A 13,351-nucleotide genomic window follows, 5' to 3' on the forward strand; every position below is an offset into this window, starting at 1 on the left:
TCCCCTATGTGTCTAATTGTTCTCCTTCACACAAAAAAAGGCACTAGATTTTAGGTTTAATTGGCTATGCTTTTTAAATAAAGGAAATGAAGTTCAGAAAAGGTAGCTTGCGATAGAGTACGCTATCTGCATTTAAATGCAGTGTTTTTACATATATTAAGGCGTCTGCAGAAGTGACTGGATAATTATAACTAAGTCTTAAGTTTCCATTGTAAAAGGCAATTTTTTGCTTTTCACGTAACCTTGTTACCATTTGATGAGTCTGCATGAAACTTTCCATTCAAATTTGCTGGAAGAAAGGATACTCTGTCACTGTGGGGAAGGAGAGGTACCCTTTCTGCCAACATAATGATCCATCCCCCCAATTTAAATGAGGGGGGATCTTTGGTGTAACAACGGTGAAGACTATTCCTTCTTCCCCATGGTTACACACCTCCAATGGCCAGATGGAGTAAAGGCCATCGGAGGATGACCTGTATCTCTGCCAACCTAATTTAGATTGGTAACCATACAGGTCAATTTTCAGTGTCCGTCACTGCCAAGAAAACCCTAGTGGTAAGAGGCAGTGAAAACTGCTAAATGCCCCATTCGCCATTGGAAATAACTCCAATGGTGAGGGGGATATATATATATTTTTTCAAAACCAAAATCTCGCTTTGGGGTTTTGTTTTTTTAAATAAAATAAATTGTAACTTTGCTGTACAGATCCGTCATGTTTGACTGAGCAGTATGCCAAAGTTACAGTACATTGGCAGGAACTGGTTCCTGTTGGTGCTTGAAATGTCCGCTGGCCCTACCGACATTTCAAAGTTTGGTGGATGGGACCTCCACCAGGGCTACGGAGTAATTTATTAAATTATAAATCTGGCCCTAAGTTTCAGCAGGTCAAATTTCATGCAGTTCCATATAGAGTTGGAATAAAGATGGTATGGGGCACCAAAGTGTGTTTTCCGTTTTAACTTCCATACAGCGGTTCGCTCTGTGGTGCAGCAGAAACTGCTGAACAAAAGTCACCATAAAAACCTGCCATGAAACTAGAACTTTGCTTTACCTTTGTTTCGTACGGTGTAAATCAGTTTAGTAGTTGTTGAGAAATTTGAATTACAAAAACTGCTGGGCTGGCTTTGAAAGGCTGACGTTAATATACAGATGGTTCACGTTTTTGGATTCATGAATCTTCCAAGGATAACAAATTCTAAAATTAGACAAATCTCTTTGAAAGAGAGAATATTATTCTCTTTGTCAGTGCTAGATCCTCAGAAGATTTGTGATTCCGACTGATTTGGCTGGTGGCGACTCTTTCAGTGGCCAATTAAGAATGCCAGACACCGAAGTGTGTGTCTTGAAAAAAGTGGCATAGGCGTATGGAGCCTGGGAAGACATCCTGTGACTCCGCTGAGGATGTGAAACGGTTCCAGAGGGGCAATTACTGCCTCAACATTTAATTAAACTCCCTTATTCTTCTCTTGGAAGAGGCCAAAGGGGTGCCATGGAGGCGAGTAACTAATAGCTATTGCAGTGGATGTAGCGGACTAGTGCTGAAAGCGAGCCCAGGCCCACTGCGGAAGTGGCCAATCCAGTTTCTGGTGCAGTTTGCTGTGTGGCCTGTTGAGCCCCACTCGCGTGTGCAGCTCAGAACCATCGGAGTTCCTCAAGAGACAAGAGGCATGTTTCGGAATACCTGACAACTGATCATTCCCAGTGGGTTAGGACATGCCAGGTTATGCCAGGATACACCTGCAAATTTATTGTGTTAATAGAGGTTATAAGAGGCAAGCTTCTGGTTCAATCAGCAATCAGTAAATTTGTTGTGTTAATAACAAATAATTAACAACAGTTACCAACCAGATTTCTGATATAAAAAGCTGAAAAGCGCCAGCAATAACTTGACACGTTATAGCACGTTATAAATATTTAATAAATACTCCTGTGGGAAAATGAGATCAGGGTGAGGTAAGCAGCAGGCTCCTCAAAAATGAGTTAAACGTGTTAGCCAAAAAAGGAATACAAAAAATCTTAAGGCAACAAATACATCAAGCTACAACGAAGTAATCCATCTAGTAACACATACAAAACTACTTTGGCAGTGGTAGAGGTCCTACAAGCCAGACGTTTTTCTTTCTTAAGGACCCCGCATCATCCAATTATTCAACAACTGGCAATTCAATGGGCCTGCCAGACCCACTAACACTGCAGATAATTGATCCCACTTTAGCCTTAGTACGAAGGCAACAATTGGAGCATGGCTTAGGGGCAGCGACAGGAAATAATGAGATCTTACCTGCACTGTAAACATCTGAAGTACAGGTGCAGGCTCTGGTTCATGCAATATGCAGCCCCCACTCGACTTCAGTTAGGAAGTTAACTTGCAGTCACACAAATTCAACAATGGGAGGAACGTCAGGCAGCCTTCCCGAACATCAAGCCCATATAGATTCTTCATGGCTACACTCTATTTCTTTTTGAATAACATTGACTTAATCAAGACATTGGAGGTTAAGACAGTTAACATGGACAGCCCCTCCCTTAAAAACATTCAACCATATGATGCCCTGCCAAGCCCTAATAAAAATGGAGATCCTTTAGAGCAGAACCAGTTAAACATCTCAATGCAAAATCTTAAAGTTAAAGGAGGTCTGGTAGACCATTCAACATCACAGTACAGCATTCAATAGGACCAAACAACAAACCACGTGATTGAAATCATAATATCAGGTGTGCAATCAAGCATACCTCTAGGCGAGTGTTTAACTCAAGATATGGAAACAAAAAAAAAGATGGTCCTATAGGTGTGAGGGTGGAGAGCCTAGTGAACTTCTATAGCCCTCTTTTAGGAACTATGCAATCATCAGTCCAGGCACTCAATATGAAATCAGACAAGCTGGACATTCAAATTGAATTAATGAACATTATGGCTTCACACATAGTCAACATAAGTGGTCAAATGCAAAATCTTACAGATTTAATAACAAGAGATCAAAGCAACAACACAATCTTTCAACCTACCTGTATGTGTGGCCCTATAATAGATAAACTAAATACACTTCCAGCAGTCTTAACATTTAAATGGAACAAAACAATTTACTAGTAACACACAGACAGGAGATCAACAGACTTTTAGAACCTAAAATTCAAACATCAATGCCAGATTTGCAGCCCTTAGGTGTAACCAACCCTATTGCCTTAGCAGCACAAGGCACAGCAGTAACTTCTTATAAGATTGAGATAACCGGTGAATTTCTCTTAACTTCACAGAAAGTGCAAAAACGACACCAAGATTTAAATCGGACCCGGGTGGATTAAGTAATACCTCCCGATGATCAAAACCTTTCTGAAGTAGAAAGGCAAACCAAGCACCAAAGGAAGTGGGCCAGGGACAAACTCCAGGATCCATCAAAGGACGTTTTGACAAAATTATATACAATCTTTGCGGACAGGCAAAAAATCAGACCTACCTCCAGTCCATACACTAGACTGGATTCGAATTTGAAGGAATCGACATTAACATCATATATACATGAGCTACATGAAGAATTGAGCTGCCTTCTTAAAGAAAAGGCATCAGAAATTATATAATTACAAACTAAAGGTATAGACATGGTGATCCTTTCGGTGCCCTCAAATAATAATGAAATATATGCACCTAACGAGTTACAGTCACACACTTGAGATCCACAAATGCCCTCTAAGACTTCATCGCAACTGCTTACCAAGGGAATACATGCTCACAGTGATTTACAGCCACATAGACAACCCTTCCAAACAGCGCCCACAAAGGGGATAGCTGTTCAGTTCCAGTCAGCTAAAACACAGCATCGACCACTTAATTCAGGTTACTGAATAAAAAAGAACATAGAACAAATGCCTCCCACTGCACTTAGATCTAATGATAGCATTCAAGGCAAAGTACAGTTAAATATTTGAGTGGATACATCGCCCCATTCAAAAACAGCCGAAGAATGGGAATATATAACAAATGCAGCTGATCAGTACATCAGTAAGGACGCAAGCAATGCAACTAGGGCACACATTCACAACAAGGAGGATGAGACCATATGGTCAGCAACTAAACCAACAGATAAAAAATGTGGTCTTCGTGTAGGCAGCCTTAAACAGTGGGCTCGGCACTCAGGATTAAGCATGGATAACTCTACAAAGAGGGTGGACCAAACCACCTGCATTCTGTTCACACCACAATGTGTTTCTAGAGGCCCACAAGACATTTTAAACAGAGGACGTATCATCCTACTTATGACTGAAATTTCCACACTGAAGCATTTGAAATCAGCTGACCTGATCTCAGTAAGATTTTGCTTTAGTGAAAATCTTCACTCGGTGGAGCAGACACTCATGCAGTGGTGGACTGAAGGCATAGCGCATATGATATTAAGACGTGCTGATCAATTTGAAGACTGGGGTATTTCGCTTACAAAATTTAAAGCAGGTTCTCTTCTGAAATCTTCAGGTTCCAAAGCCATCACTAAAGCAGTGACACCATACTCACTTCTGCAGACAGCCAGGGAATCTTCAATTTCTTCAGAATGTGACCTTGATCCAGTCAATACGTCCGGCAATGAGCAATGGGATTGGCTAGCAGTGAACCTAAACACCACGCATAGAGGGTGATGACAAGGTCATCACTACCAAGAAAGGCCCGCCAGGTGTCTTCCGACTTCTGTCATGGAATTTATCTGGGGCCAAATCATTTCTGCATGAAGATGCCCCCCCCCCCCTGACAAGTGGCAATCATATGACATCATTGTACTGCAAGAAACTTGGTCAATGGAGCCAATCCAGTTGATAGGTTACATATTACCACATCAGTGCTGAAAAATCATGTAGATTCCGGAGACCAAAGGGAGGACTTGCAGTCTACATTTCATTATCAATAGACACCATCACCGATCAACTGCTGTCCTCCACCACTGGCATACAAATCATAAAAATAAGTATCTGGAAGAAATCTGAAACTGACCCTATGCTGTTATGCAGTGTATACACATACCCCAATGCTAAAGAGAAGCAAAATCACTATACCAACTTATTTACAAAAATATCAGTGAAAAAATCTGCACATCCTACTGGGGAGATAATTATAACTGGTGATTTTAACGGAAATCTATTCCACACCTTGGAAGACGATGATGAGCTATTGGCAGACAATGTCTTCTAGGAAATAAGTGATCAGAAACACCCTGACCTTAAATGTCATGATATCAAGGGTGAGTTGCTTGTTAGAGCTTTGGAGCACTTAGGCCTTAAAGTGATCAACGGAAGGTCAAGTGATGATAATCCGCCGAAGTATACCTACTATGGCACATCCACACAATCCTATCTAGACTACATAACTTCCCCCTCTCCCTAATGCCATTTTTTAGAACATTTGCAATATAATTCACTCCATTAAGTGATCATGCTTACCAAAGTGTGACATTAAGCATAAATCTCCTAAAGCACATTCAAGCACAGCCTGACAATGGTTTCCTCAAAAGTATCAACTTAGAACGACTTAAGTGGACCAGTGACACCTTAGTCGATCTAGCCAACCCAGCAAAAGAGCTGCTGGAAAACTTACGTTCACTAACAAAAAGCCACAAAGAATGTTGGGAGATTTTTTTCTACAAAGCTGCTATCTCAAGCTCCACTACTAAAGAAGGCTCAAAATTATACTGAAAATCAACTTGGTTTGTCATCAAGAGCCATCCCTTAAGGAGGGAGCTTAAAAAGGCAATTAGTATCTTAAGGAAAGTAGGTATACAGATAAGCATAACATGTGACACAATGTAAGGATTACAAAAAACAAGTCCGGGAAGATTGAAGGAGGAAGAACAAAGACTTTTGGGCGAAACTCATGCACAGCTCAAAACAAACAAACAAACACTAGCAAATTCTGGAATACAGCAAATGCTCTGGGGACATCTACTAAGCAAATAACTAACTCAAATGTGCCAGAGGGAACTTGGGCTATGCATTTGCTCAGTACATTCAATAAGAATCCAACCTCAGGCGTATCTGAATCGCCATATCAATCGTTTATCACCTCTTCCTTGTCATCCACAGCAATAAGTATGGATATTCCTCTAGCAGTGGAAAGCAGCGCTCCTATCATGTATCAAGATAATTATATCAAATCTTCAGAATCTGACCTGTTGTCTTAGTCCCATACCGAGGTTCAAAAGATAATAGCAATGGGGCAGAGAGATGCTGCCCAAATGGCATCCCTCAGGTCATCTTCAAAAGCGACCCTGAATACTGCCCAAAAGTATTGTCCTCCCTTTTCAGAGAAGTATCTTCTGCTGGTATAATTCCGGCCCGCTGAAGGGGGTTAATAATACACCCAATATTTAAGGATGGGAATTGTTAAGTACCAGCAAACTATCGGCTCATAGCTCTAATTGATTCTGAAGCCAAGTATTTTTCACCTTTATTCTTGCAAGATCTGAAACACTGGTCAAAAAAATAACAAGCTAGTACCGGCAAATCAAACAGGCTTCAGAAAGGGCTTTGGCACCACCTGGAACATCTGAGCTTTAAGTGTACTAGCTGAAAAATGTAATCGAACAAGGAAAAAACTATACTTTTGCTTTGTTGATTTTCAGTCCGCATTCAACAACATCGATCGTGGGTTGTTGTGGTGTAAATTGAAGGCGGAATATTCCTGACAATCTTTTACGGACTATAGAACAGCTATTTACAAATACATGGATTCAGGTTAAAATAGGTGACAGGTCCAAGCTTTTGTGGAAAATTCCAACAGCAGTTGGGTTGGAACAAGGATGCGTATTGGCTCCTCATCTCTTTAGTGTCTTTATGGGTGATATGTCAAAAAGACTAATGGCCTCATTACGAGTCTGGCGGTCACTAGACCACCAGACTCGCGGATGGTGGTCAGGCTCCCACCAGTGCGGCCGCCAACCACCAAATTCCATCAGCAGTTGGGTTGACAGGTCCAAGCTTTTGTGGAAAATTCCAACAGCAGTTGGGTTGGAACAAGGATGCGTATTGGCTCCTCATCTCTTTAGTGTCTTTATGGCTGATATATCAAAAAGACTAAAGGCCTGATTATGAGCCTGATGGTCACTAGACCGTCAGACTTGCAGATGGTGGTCAGACTGCCGCCAGTGTGGCGGTCCAACCACCATATTACAACCCTGGCAGTGGGGCCACCATGGAACCGCCAGCTTTGCCAAGATCGAATATCCCAGTGGGCTTGAGGTGGCAGCAGTCCTAATCCACCAGGGCAGTGCTGCAAGCACTGCCCTTAGGATTAAGATCCCTTTCTCCGCCAGCGGTTTCATGGCGGTACCACTGCCATGAAAATGCTGGCAGAGAATGGGTGGGGGGGAGCCTTCACGGCCCATGCACTTGGCATGGGGAGTTCCAGAGCCCCCTGGCCAGCACCCTGCTTTGCAGACAGTGAACATTGCGAGGGTGCTGGTGCACCCTAAACTCTACAGCATTGCCTCCATCTCGATTATGAGCTGGAGTTTATGAGCTGGAGACAATGCGGTAGGCTGTTTCACGATAGGCCGGCGGGCGGAAACTCAGGTTTCTACCCGCTGACCAAGCAGGAAACTCTTAATGGGGCTGGCGGGGAGGTAGCCAGTATGGCAGCAACCTCCCTACCGGAAGTTCGGTGGACAGTGTAAACCATCCACCGACCACATAATCAGCCTCTATTCAAGGTGAATTTGCACCCACCGCGCTTGGGGAACCTGAACCTGACCCACCTCGCATATGCCGATGACATAGTGCTGCTGAGTTTTTCTAAAATTGGCACACAAAGGCTAGTCACTGAGCTATCAAGGTACACCTAAGAAAACACACTGCAAATTAACATTGCAAAAACTAAAATTATGGTGCTTAGAAATCACTTTGGTCGCCTGACAAGGATCCAACTGGCTGATGAGAACCTAGAGGAAGTTAATAACTATAAATATCTGGGAGTTTATTTAGACTATTAATTTAACTTTGTGGATCAGAAACGCTATATGACTAGGAAAGCCAAAGCATTAATACGTTCATTTTGTATGCTTCATAAAAAATTAGAGGGCCCGTTGTTTAAACCATTACTGAGGATAATGGCTGCAAACCTTCTCCCCACTACAGCATATTCCAGCACGGTCATGCATGGAAAGAAAAGACCCTTGCTGGACAATCTGCAAGTTACTAAGTATAAATCAGTGTTTGGCCTGTCGAAAATAGTTTATCTGGGGCTAGTTGGGCCCGGAACTTGACCTGATGCAGCAGACTCTAGCAAGAAAGTATGCGGCCATCACAACATGCTACAATATTAGGGCAACCCGGGATAACATGTTAAATAGTGCCTCATGGTCGGCCGTGAAAAATTATACTAGTTCCAATCATCACAAATTTGTTTATACATCATTAAAGTACACACGTTTGGGAGAACTATTTAAAAAGAACGTGCCTGTTTTGGAATGTAAGCGTCTGACAAGTAAGGCAGCAAAGTTTCATTCAGTTATGGAAGATAAAAATATATTTAGGAAAAGGACATATGCATGGAAGGTAATTAATAATTATGATGTGATGAAGCCAGCTGCATACTTAAGCCAGACTTTTTCACCTTGCCTCAAGAAAAGGCTGATGGCACTACGTTTTGGTCAGCTCTTCCGTTTTGCAGAACTTCCGAAATGGAATTATAACGGCCCAATAACATGCAGGTTATGTAGAAGTGAAAAGGAAAATCTAATACACTTACTATGTATTTGCCCTTCCCTGCGGCAAGCACGAGTTAAGCTACTTAGAGGATGCTTTCTGGATAGAACAATCTAAACATGTAGGGACGCAGTGACCAGTACTTCAATCCGGAAGACCCTTGATTAAATTGTAAGTTAATTACATTTTTGATGTATGAAAAAACAGGGAACATTGATCAGGCACATACTGCAATACCTAAATAACTATCATTAACTATGCACCTGCACTTTGGATAACATTGTTTTAAGTCAATATTTATGAACTGTTTTTAGTTTGAGAATTGATTTTGCATTCTTGAATCTTAAATTGTTTTAAATAACTTTATACAATAAACTATTACTGTACTACCCTCATTCTTCTTGTGGAATTCGCAGATCCAGTTTCAGAATGTTTCACAAATTGATACATTCATTTTTTAATGAATATCCTTTTTTCCTGCAAAGCCTGAAAAAAAGTAAAAACAATAAATAAAGTTCACAGTGCAACCATGCGTGGCCAAGTCTGTGCACAGTGAGCACTGTGGATGCCAGGTATTAAGGCCAGGCCCTGTGCCCAGAGCCAAAGGCCCTGGGCAGCTGATTCAGTGGCATAGTGGCAGTGGAGGTTCGGGCTTCAGGCTGTGTAGCTGGTTTAGAAGTGCAAACACTGATGCTAGGCTTGTACTCAGAGCCTGCTATGAGTGGCTTACCCAGTGCATTGGAGGATGGGTGAGTGAGTGGTTGGACCTACGCCCTGGCCAAAGGGCTATGCACAGCCGATGTTGGGTGCATGGCATGAGCCTCACTGCAGGTCAGGCCCTGCAGCCAAGCCCCACAACCCACAAAGGGTGTGCATAGAAGGGGTTGGAACACAACAAAAGGACATGAAGTCTATCATGAAAAACTGCAAAACTTGCCTGCAAAAAATCTTTTTTACTGGTAATTTACGTTTTTTCTACTCCAATGATATTTGGGCTACGAGGTAAGGCTTGTACGGCACAGACTCAAATTGTGGTTTGCTCTCATAATCATAACAGGCTGGTTTCTGTGCACTAGGATCCTGCAGCGGTGTGAAAACCCTGTAATTTGGTTTAATGACTATCCCAACGATGAGCCAGGATTACAAGTAAGTGTCATTATCAGTCAAAGTTAATTCTTGTATTTTGACTTAGACTGGATTGGAAAATGAAGGTATGTGAAAGGTAGACGTGAAGGAATATGCCATGTGTATTTTGGAAAATGATAGAGAGCAATGTTAAATTGCACACCCAGATTGATTGAAATTTTGTTTTCGGCATATTTATATGGAGTAAAGGAATAGACCATATGCATTTTGAAAAATAGGTGGCCATGTCATTGTACACACAGACTGTTGTTTTTTAGCACATTGTTTAGGGAAATGGTACATAAAAATGCATATTTTGCCCTATTTACCTTGGATTTTAAGGGTTTGCAATAAACCATCTACACTTATGAGGCGAGTCGGGGTAGCTTTGCACACCATGAAGGTCTTAAGCCTTGAGTTCGCCTTTACATTTGTAAATTGTGAAAAATATTCCTTTCACATTTATTTTTTACATTTCATGTGGGAGGAGATACACTCTATTCTTCCATTCCAGGAAGTTTTATATATTGTAAATTTTGACCTTGTGTACCTGCTTCAACATTTTACCAAATCAAAGATCCTTTGAGAAGCCAGTTTTAGGTGACCTCAATAATTCTTTCAAGTATTTTGCTGGCGTTGTGCATGAAGCCTGGGATGGGTTGAATGGGGAATAGCTAGATGAGAAAGTACTTAAATACAAAAGATTTGTTGAAGAATTCTAAAGGTTTCAAATAATCATATCAAAGTTTTTGGAAATGGAAATAGCCACATTGGGGCTGAGTCATAAGGCAATTTGTATACATTAGTGTAATTCCGTTGTACACCAACTTGAATCTTCTCCTAGAATTTCCAACTGCTGAGTTACAATTCAGAGTCTTTGGATAAGTTGGTGCAGAGATTGCCCTTGTGACGTTGGAATATGTTGAAATCCTAGCCAAGCTGAGTCTGTGAATAAGTTTTACTGAGGTCATGTTGAAGGAAGTGTGTATGAAATCCTCACTGAGGTCATGGATATTGAAGGCATGCTTAGCTGTTGATCTGGTATTGAGGGATGAATGCCTGAATGATGACTGGTCAGGCAGTACAGATATATGCGGGAGAACAGAAAATGGCGGTCTTGGACTTTGCTCTAGGGTGAGGGACCTTTCAGAACAGTGGCTAGTGTGGAGATACAATGTAGCACAGGGATGGTGATGTTGGATAAGCTGTGGTTTTCGCTCTGCATGAATGACCTGATAATAGAGCATCAGGGTTATGCATGTGGAGCTTATTTCAAGGTTTTCCCGGTATTTCTGGATTTGGGCATGATGATGGATTAGACTTGTGCTACCTGCGTGTTAGAGTCTGTAAGCCAGAATAGTGTAGTAAGTCATAGCACAACTTGCGTAGTGGTTGCTGTTCTCATGAGGGAGATGAATGCAATGCAGGAGCCGATTGCAGGAAACAAATATCTAGTGATCAGGAAACCTGCAATATTATTGCTTCAGGGGATGTATTGAAATTCAGAGCCTGGCCCCCAACAATTTGATCGTCTAGTGGTCCATATAATAGATCTTCTAGTGGCAATGCCCCACTTACCTTTAATTATCACAACACTTAGCAGTGTAAGCTAACTCTCCCAATGGGGGGAAACCCCTAATTTACCTATTGAAGATGTTGAAATCCCTCCCCACCCTGGTATTTTTCACGCCAGTGTAAGGCAATGAACAAACCACCAAGAAGGAGGCCAAGGTAATACAGTGTATGGTCTCCTTTTTTTAAATTCTTCAAATCTATTCAAAGCTTTCTCGGTAAATCGGTTCTATAATGTAATTTGAACTCGAGCGTCCAGCATGTCTTTTATCAAGCAGTTTGTGGTGGTAGTAAAGTATTAACATTCTTCTCTTAAACACTTGGAATTACTTTCTGCTACTGTCTATAAAAGGTCTCAGGAAGGCAAATTCATTTAATTAATTACCACTTTCATGCAGCGTCCCACATGTGTATTTGGGGATGGGTTTGATTATTTCATTCAACAGCCTTGAAGGGAATCCCTTATTTGTACAGATATAATTTACTCAAGTTTGTATTTGATAATAGAAACCTGTTACACACTGAAATATGCATTCATTTTCAAGGGTTCATTCAAGAGCAGTTCACTCGAGAATCTGTGAAAATGTTTTGATGTTCTACAATTTTCCACACGCCCTCTATAATTTAGATATTTGCACGCGTCTTCATAAAGCCACATAATTTAGTACATATACTCCCAACCGTATCATATCACTGTAAAACAGTAAGCTGCAAATTGGTGAACGCAATAATCAAGGTTGCTTTGAAAACTAAAGAGTTTGTGTTAGAATAAAAACCTGTTTTGATGCCTTTCCTGTTTTTTCATTGCTAAAGTATGTTGTTCGGCTGTCAGATTTAAATCCCACTACAACTGATAATTAAATTGTCATTTCTGTAGGATAGTTGAAACAGTTCTCTTTATTAACCGGTTATACATTTCTAATTTTAAAACACGTAAAAGGTGAGAAATTATGTTAACTGCTCGTATGAAACCATGCCTATTAAATCGAGTGAATGGGTAGATTAATCGAATAATTATGTGTTGTATTTATTTAAATATACATTATTGCAGTCCTATAGCTGCGGGAAGTAGGCGGCTGGAGCAAAATGAGACCCAATCGCCATCCGACGAGCTGAGCGCCCGTGCTGAGAAGATCCGGGATGATCTCTTGCAGGAATGGCGTAGTACCGAGGAAAGTGTGCCTCCACGAGAAACTGCAAGTAGAGACTATGATGGCGGCGAGGCTGAAAGGATAATCAGAGAGCGCTTGTTGGATGATGTACATTCTATCATTCCAAAGCCACACGAACGCCAAAGTGCTGCGTTTCTCCCACAGGGCCAAGGAAACCACCAGGTGAGCGACATATTCTTAAGTACTCAAAATGGTGGCAAGGTGATTGCAGCGACTTTAAGCTGTAAAAATAGAATAGGTGTTTTTGAAGTTGGTAAAACGGGAATAAGTTCTACCTTTTAAACTTACTTTTGGAGTATGTCGACTCTATTCATTTTTTCCTTCCAGTCTTCTTTTGTCATCCTCCACTCTTTCTGCGATCCTGTTCGGCTTTACCCCATGGTCGCAAAAACATCAGATATGTTTGTATTGAAAATTGTGAGCCTGACGGAACTGAATCCACTTAAAAACAAGTGCTTTGTTACAGATAATTAAAAACATGCAGTAGGAAAATGAAATTAAAGCAGTGGTTTTTTTTTTATCATGGCTACCGAAGCAGAATATTCAAAGATGAATAGATAAATACATAAGAATCATTGTTCTAAGTTCCCATATATATGTTGCTGCTGTGATCACATTTGAGTATTTTGTTCTGTTACCAGTTTTTCCCAGTTTCCAATGTCGCTATGCTGATTTTACCTTAGACTCCATGAATGAAAATGGGTCTTGTTTCTGTTTTAAGATTCAACAGACACAGTAGATACGATAGACTTACAACTGAAAACGTAAGAAGAAAGGATACTGTTATGTTGTGTGTGTCATAG

The 13,351-nt window shown here is 41.1% G+C and overlaps 1 protein-coding gene across 1 annotated transcript in view; it reads left to right on the forward strand.

Moving 5' to 3' along the window:
* Positions 1–13,351, forward strand: part of CEP162 (centrosomal protein 162) — a 697,428-nt gene that overhangs the window by 286,836 nt on the left and 397,241 nt on the right. The window contains exon 12 of the mRNA XM_069235591.1: positions 12,428–12,710. Within this exon, the coding sequence (XP_069091692.1) occupies positions 12,428–12,710 (283 nt within the window). The remainder of the gene's footprint in view (positions 1–12,427; positions 12,711–13,351) is intronic.

Source organism: Pleurodeles waltl, chromosome 5 (assembly GCF_031143425.1).
Source record: "Pleurodeles waltl isolate 20211129_DDA chromosome 5, aPleWal1.hap1.20221129, whole genome shotgun sequence".
Lineage (NCBI taxonomy): Eukaryota > Metazoa > Chordata > Amphibia > Caudata > Salamandridae > Pleurodeles > Pleurodeles waltl.